The following is a 7628-nucleotide window of genomic DNA, read 5'->3' as shown; positions in this document are numbered from 1 at the left end:
TAAAAAATCTATGATAAAATAAAATTCAGCCCATTACAAAATTAGAACTCAAATGCAAATCAAAGTTAGATCAAAAGGAAGAAGGAGTGTTACAGTAGAACTTGGTGTCTAATTCCAATTACCAGCTCATTTTGAAAGATAAAGAATGCCAAATTGCTACTAACAGATACAATTGCTACGGTACAGAGAAAAAGAAAAAAAACAAGAGCTTCATACCTACGGTACTACAGGCTGCCGGAGATGAACGTGTTCTACCGGCCGGATTGGAGGAGAACAGATGGTATTGTAAGAGGGCCGCCGGTTTCAGTGAGAGGATGAAAAAGAGAGAGTTGAGTTAGGGTTTATTTGGGCAGAATTTGGGAATGTCGCTGACTCGCTGGAGGAAAGGATGAAGAAAGGAAATATATCAATTAAGTAATGTATCCGTGTGCTATGTTTTATCAAATGACGATGACGTGGCACGTTCTTGACCGCTGATCTGATATTAACATTATGATCCAACGGCTAAAACACCTTATCCGTGTGCTATCCAAATAACCAATAACATTTTGTGCAAGTAATGTATCAATTGAGTAATATATTCATCAAATTGGACAATTAGTTATCTTAATCTAAAATAATTTATTTGAGTAATATAAATATTTTATATCAAATATTAAATATTTTTATTATTGAATTTGGTAAAATTGCATAATATAGGCTATTTAATTCAAAGTAACAAAAGGTGGAGTACTAGTTTCATTTACTATAAGTCTTTAATAGATCGAATTATGATAAGTGAATTACGATCGATTATTAATAGGCTAATAGCCTAAAAGTTACTTTAGAGTATTCAATATCAGTATTCAGTACTACTAATAACTAATAAGTAATAGCATTGAGTTAACTGTAAATGATAATCTGTAACTGTAACTATAACTCTATAAGATAGTTTGTAAGATCTAGTTCCGAACATTATTAAATTTTAAATTAAATACGATGAATTATTAGCATAATAGATTTATTATTTTAAAGTATTCAAGCTCACTAATAAGTATAAATACATAATATCATATAAAATGGTTATGATTACTTGATTAATCTAATTCACTTTATTATATATAATAAGTTTCAATTAACAAACTTAGAAATACAATCGATTATTAGTGTAATAGAGTAATGAATATTCTAATAGCCTATGAGATAGTTTAGATTATTCTTATTATTTATTCAAACAAATCGAGTTTCGATTATCGAGTTTTAATATTTAATCAATTATCAAAAGTAGCAACATGATACATTATTAAATAATAGTCATATATATATATATATATATATATATATATATATATATATATATATATATATATATATATATATATATATATATATATATATATATATATATATATATATATATATATATATATATATATATATATATATATTATAAACTAATTGAAATAAATTGATCTGCCATAAAATGAGCATACATCAATTAAAAACCCGACTATTAACTTATTTCGATATTGACCCGATCGATAGTTGTCCGTAACCGATAACTACTCGAAAAATAAAGCTCGAACCCGATTTGTGCCCGAAAAAACCGAACTAATGTAAGACCGATGACAACCCGAGCTCGATTGACACGCGACTCGAATTTCAACCGACAACAAACCGGTTTGAACCCGATAATGCGAACAACCGTTGTTAAACCGACCCGTAACCAACCGATCTGACCCGAGTATGACCGGTTGTTGTATACAATCGAAAATTTACCGATTCGAAAACCAACCGAGCCGAATTATACCCGTCCGAAACCGACCCGATGACCCGAATGAACACCTCTACACGTGTCACTCTCAACGAAAATTACCCCACTTATTTTTATGCTGACGTGGCAGATGAATTTGCAACGAAAACTATTTCCTAATATAGTACAATTTAACATGCAGAAGAAGATTTGTGAATCAGTATAATTTTCTAATATTATTTTCAAATAAAAGAGAATAATTTCTTAATGTAGCAAAATTATTTTTCAAGATTATTTATTTACAAGTCGTAGAATAATAATTTGGTTCTAACTTTATAAACTAGCTAGTATTATTTTCCAAATTATTTACCAGCCGTAAATAATTACAATAGCATCAACATCTTTTGTAGAAAAGCATATAATTACAATAAGTTTCATGTAGTGTTGTCAAAGGAAAGCATAAAATTACAATATTAAGAAATCTTTGTAGAATATATATAATTACGATAAACTTCCTGTAGTATTGTCACAACACATATAATTACAATATTGCGAAATTTTTGTTAAAGAGCAATATAAGATCTTAAAAAATGCAACACTTTCCGTACAATTGAGGATTCTTTTGGCAATTAATAGGAATATATTAACTTCAAAAACAAAACTTTTTTGTAGCTTAGGCTATAAAAGGAAAAAATAACCCTTAAACACAAAAAGGAGGCGCCGACTAGCCAAAAAAAAAAATTAACTTTTTTATCATCCAAAGCCAACCAAACCAAAAAAAACAAACTTTAACAAGAAAAAAACTTTCTACCAAACTATACAATGATAGCCAAAGCTAAGCCAAAAACCATACCCTACAAAAGCTTAGAAGACTAAGAGGTACTAGCCTCGAAAGCCTTCCTCTTTGCACAACTGTTCAATAAAGCACCTCAACCTCACAGGGGCAAATTCACGGCAAGAGAGAATGGGAAACAAATATTCAGCCCACCAAGAGACTGTTGAATATCACAACTACCTTCACTCTATAACTCTTTACCCACACTAGTACCCACTGTCTGTTCAACGGTACCCTGCTTAGGCACAATAGTGGCACTCTTTTTGACAGCCTTTATAGCCTGTCTATTCATAGGGATCTAACTACTCATCACATATATGCCCTAACGCCCGGCATTTCTGACAAAAATAAGGCACCCACTTAATAAAGAACGCCTGATCATCAACATGATCCTCCTTATCTTCCACCGGAATAACCTTAGGCAAAGGCTTAGATACATCCACCTCAATCAAGACCCGAGCATAACTCACCCTGCGTTGATTAGTAGTACATTCATCTGCAATAACAGGCACCCCAAATAAACCACCTATTCTACTTAAGGATTTAGCCCCCAAAATTTGGTAGGAAGATTCAAGAACCAAACCCACACACACGACATGTCGAATATCACGCTTAAAATCAAAGTGCTCTTCCAATTACCTGATTAACACAGGTCTTTTTCCAATCATAACATTCCCACCCTTAATAATCGAATTAACATCATCTTTAGAACCACAATTAACTAGAAAATATCCGTCTTATTGAAGGATGGCCGAAAGGTTGTCTAGAAATGGCCATTTATCCTCAATGAACGTGGTGAAAGTTGCTAAGGTAGGTTTGAAACCAACAATAAACATAACACATGAAAATTGCCATTTGAATTTCAAGTTAGCGACCTTAGCCTTATCCACAACAGCACGAGCAATGTCATTCAAAATAGAGGGAGCAAAAAAACTAAGAGCCATACCATCTGAAATCAAAGGGTTTCGAGTCATACCACATATAAAGGTCCTAAAATATGGTTAATCAAATTACCTAAAAAACATAAAATCAGTCAAGATTACTGTAAAATCTATTACCTTTGGTACAAGCTCTCAAAACATTGCTCCTTATTTTCTCAAGCTTTTCAAAACAACAACTCTTTGATCCAATTGCAATCAGTAGCAACCTCGCACCACCATAAGCAGCAGCAGAAACAATAACAAAGTAGAGGAAAAGGTCAAGAGTTGGCTATAGTATCTTAGGTTCCTACTAATTTCACATTAATCATTTACAATTTTAAGTAAAAAAAATTACGAACCCAGAAAATGAAATTCAAATGTCAAGGGAACACATGCGATCTTCATGAAGTTTATGCATGACCATGGAGATTATAAATCAGGATGGTAGATGGAAAAGGATTGGGAGAAAGTTGAAAAAACAAGAAAGAGAAATTTGGCTTTGAGGGGCCATGAAAGTGATCAGGAAAATGCTGAGCATAACGAGGAAGATGAAATATTACATTAATAAAAAAAATTAAGAGTCATACCATTGAGAAATTAGGGTTTTACACCCACTTCAAAGTTGCGAAAATCACATCAACATAAAAATCAAAGAAATGAAAACGAAAACTAAAACTAAAGAAACTAAATTAGAATTAATTATAAAAAACGAAGAGTCATACTCATACCATTGAGAAAATTAGGGTGAAACACCCATTTCAAAGCTGTAAAAATCCAAACCTTAGCATGAATCATCGCAAGAATCTTCAACTGATTTTGGTTTTCATTATCTGATTTTTGCTTTCTTCACTCAATAATTTCGCAATCAATCTAGAAATAGTTGGAAATTCATGCTAATAAAAAATAATAATGCAATACATAAACTGAGAAATCAAATAAGAAAATCATATCATGAACACATAAAAAATATGTGAAAGAAATGAACTTTAGATGGAAATGAAGCAAACCAAACTGATCACCTAAAATTTGGTCTCATCTAAAAGAATCCAACTTCAACCTACACCATCCAAGCCCAAGAACTGTAAAATTGAATCAAAACCCCTAAGTTTCCAATCAATTAATGAAGAATATCAAAACCCTAATTTCAAAAACGGAAGAAAAACACTTAGGACATTGAGATGAACAAAATAAAGATGAATCAAGAGGACGTTTGGATGAAGAAGAACATTGACAAAGCCTAAATCGAAATGCACTCTACGAATTCCTTACCTGGAGAATGAGTGTGAGCGAATTGAGCCAAGGAAAGCGAAGAAGGAAAAACGTGACGAGGGAGAAAATGAAACGGAGCTAAGAAGAGCGAATTGAGCCAGGGAAAGCAAAAAGGAAATCAATGGTTTCACTGTTCATTAGGAAAATAAACAGTTTTATACTAATAAACGTTTTTATGTTAAATAAAATAACACTGAAAAAGTTTGAATTAGGGTTGGAATTTTTGTATATTATTGAACTGTTTCCTAGGTTGGTTTAAATACCATGACCAAGATTACAAATAAGGTTGGTTTAAACACCTTTACTAAATATAAAATATTCTAACATATCTCTGGAATATTCTGCATATTCTTACACTCCTCTTCAAGTTAGGTCATGGTTCTCCAATGCCTATGTTGCACAATGTATCTCCAAACACTTCAGCTGTGACTACCTTTGTGAGGATATCTGCTAGTTGATCCTTTGATCGTACCAATGGGAGACTAATGATTTGTTTCTCAAGTTTCTCCTTTATAAAATGTTCATCAATTTCTACATGCTTTGTTCTGTCGTGTTGGACTAGATTACTTGAGATACTGATGGTTGCTTCATTATCACAAAACAGTTTGCATGCTTCTTCTTGTGGAAAGTTTAGTTCACTCAAAAGTTTCTTCAGCCACAAGATTTCGGTCACACCCTTGACAATTCCTCTGAATTCTGCCTCAAAACTTGATAGTGCTACAACACTTTGTTTCTTACTTCTCCATGTGACGAGGTTACCACCAACTAAGGTAAAGTACCATGAGGTGGAATTTCTGCTGTCTCTATCTCCTGCGCAATCTGCATCAATATAAGCCATAAGGTCAAGGTGCCCATTATTTCTGTAGAAGACTCCTCTGTTACTGGTGCCTTTCAAGTACTTAGGATTCTTGTAACTGTTTCCATGTGGGAAACTAGTGGTCGGTGCATAAATTTGCTAACATCTCCAACTGCATAAGAGATATCAGGTCTGGTATGGGATTGGTAGATGAGCTTTCCAACCAATTTCTGATATTGGTCTTTATCTGTGGGCTCTCCATCTTCTAAGGTTTGTAGTCCATGATTGACTACAATCGGTGTTTCAGCTGGTTAACAGTCGAGCACTCCAGTTTCGGCTAAGAGATTAAGAATACACTTTTTCTAACATATGAAGATTCCTTATTTCGATCTTAGAACTTCAATACCTAGAAAAAATACTTCGGGTTCCCTAGTTCCTTCATTTCAAACTCTAAGAACAGTTTCTTTTTGAGATTGCTTATTTTTTTCTTTATCATTTTCTGTAATGACCATATCAACCACATAAATAATCAAGCAGGTAACCAGGCTCCCTTTCTTCTTTAAGAACAGTGTGTGGTCAGAATTGCTTTACTCATACCCAAACTTCTTCATTGCTGAGGTGAATCTTCCAAACCAAGCTCGAGGGGATTGCTTCAAGCCATACAAGGCCTTCTTGAGCGTACATCCTTCTCCTGATGCAAACTCATTTGAGAACCTAAGACGAGCACTCATAAAGACTTCCTCTTCGATCTCTCCATGAAGGAAGGCATTCTTCACGTCAAACTGGTATAGAGGCCAGTCCTTGTTTGCTGCTACTGAGAACAACACTCTAATAGTATCGATTTTGGCAACTGGGGAAAAAGTCTCTGAGTAATCTACCCCATATGTTTGAGTCTATCCTTTAGCTACAAGCCGAGTTTTAAATCTCAATGGTTTCATCAGCATGATACTTAATTGAGAACACCTATTTTCATCCAACTGTTTTTTTTCCCCGGGGTATTACACATTTCTCCCATATGTTATTTTTCTTAAGAGCTGCAATTTCATCTTCCATAGCTCTTCGCCATTTAGGATTTCCAAGGGCTTCTTCGGTGGTTCGAGGTATGGTGCTGGAGTATAGAGATACATTGAAGGCAATGGCAGTCTTAGACAAGATACTATTGTTATCCTGAGTGATAGGATATCGGGATCTTTGTGCTTCGTACTCAGGATCATACCGTTTTGGTAGAACACCTCGTGTCCTCCTTGGAGAAAGTTCATATCTGCAAGGCTCATCAGTAGTAGGTATATCATTAGTATCTATGATATCTGGTTTAGAATGTACCTCTTGTTCTGGAAGATCTTCAGATGCTTCAGACAGGTCAGGGACAGTCTAAGGAGGAGGGAATATCATAGCTTCAATGGCAACATCTACCGGATTACCTACCTGCTCTTTTGGGTCAAGATCTATAACAATTGGATATATTAACCAGCTTAAGTCATCACTTATGGTCTCCCCCTGAGGACTATGCTGGGAGTAGTAGTATGCTCCCTCAAAGAAATCATAATCCATCATAGTGTAAAGTTTGTTTTGGAGAGGATCAAAACACTGATACCCCTTTTGGTTGACTCCATAGCCAAGGAAGAGACATTTCACTGCTCGGGGCTCAAATTTATGACGAGTATGTTGTGGAAGGTGGACATATACAACACACCCAAACACACTAGGGGTAAAGTGTGAAGCGATGGAATGGGAATGTGGGTTTGGAGGATGGCTAGAGGTGTTTGGTATTGAAGAGTTTTTTTGGGAAGTCGATTGGTTAGGTATGTAGCTGTGGCAATGGTTTCTGGCCAGAAATGAGCAGGAACTTTAGCTTCAAACATGAGGGCTCGGGTGATTTCATGAAGGGTACGATTTTTGCATTCAACAACTCCATTTTGTTGTGGAGTACGGGGATAACTAGTTTGATGGATCAGCCCGTAAGTGGTCATAAACTCCTTCATTCTATGGTTTATATACTCTCCCCCATTATTAGATCAAAGGATTTGGAGTTGAGCTTGAAATTGGGTTAAGAGCATATCATAAAACTTTACAAAA

General features: G+C 34.7%; 1 protein-coding gene across 7 annotated transcripts; it reads right to left on the bottom strand.

Moving 5' to 3' along the window:
- Positions 1–2200: 2200 nt before the first annotated feature.
- Positions 2201–4990, bottom strand: LOC130817879 (uncharacterized). 7 transcript variants are annotated; one of them, XR_009043880.1, is made up of 4 exons: positions 4757–4990; positions 4507–4566; positions 3626–4357; positions 2201–3516 (listed from the first exon to the last, which is right to left on the bottom strand). XR_009043880.1 is itself a non-coding variant. In XM_057683843.1 (3 exons), the coding sequence occupies exons 1-3, from the start codon at positions 4521–4523 to the stop codon at positions 2870–2872; spliced, it is 300 nt and encodes a 99-aa protein (XP_057539826.1). In that variant the 5' UTR covers positions 4524–4952; the 3' UTR covers positions 2201–2869. The 7 variants fall into 7 exon arrangements, 2 of the variants coding, with proteins under 2 accessions (XP_057539826.1, XP_057539825.1); XR_009043882.1 differs by having other exon boundaries at positions 3626–3714; positions 4757–4979; XR_009043883.1 differs by lacking the exon at positions 4507–4566 and having other exon boundaries at positions 3626–3714; positions 4757–4972.
- Positions 4991–7628: the final 2638 nt, after the last annotated feature.

The sequence above is a fragment of the Amaranthus tricolor genome, chromosome 7 (genome assembly GCF_026212465.1).
Source record: "Amaranthus tricolor cultivar Red isolate AtriRed21 chromosome 7, ASM2621246v1, whole genome shotgun sequence".
In the NCBI taxonomy this organism is placed as follows: Eukaryota; Viridiplantae; Streptophyta; class Magnoliopsida; order Caryophyllales; family Amaranthaceae; genus Amaranthus; species Amaranthus tricolor.
Note: the sequence above shows the minus strand (reverse complement) of the source record. Positions and strands in the feature narration are given on the sequence as shown.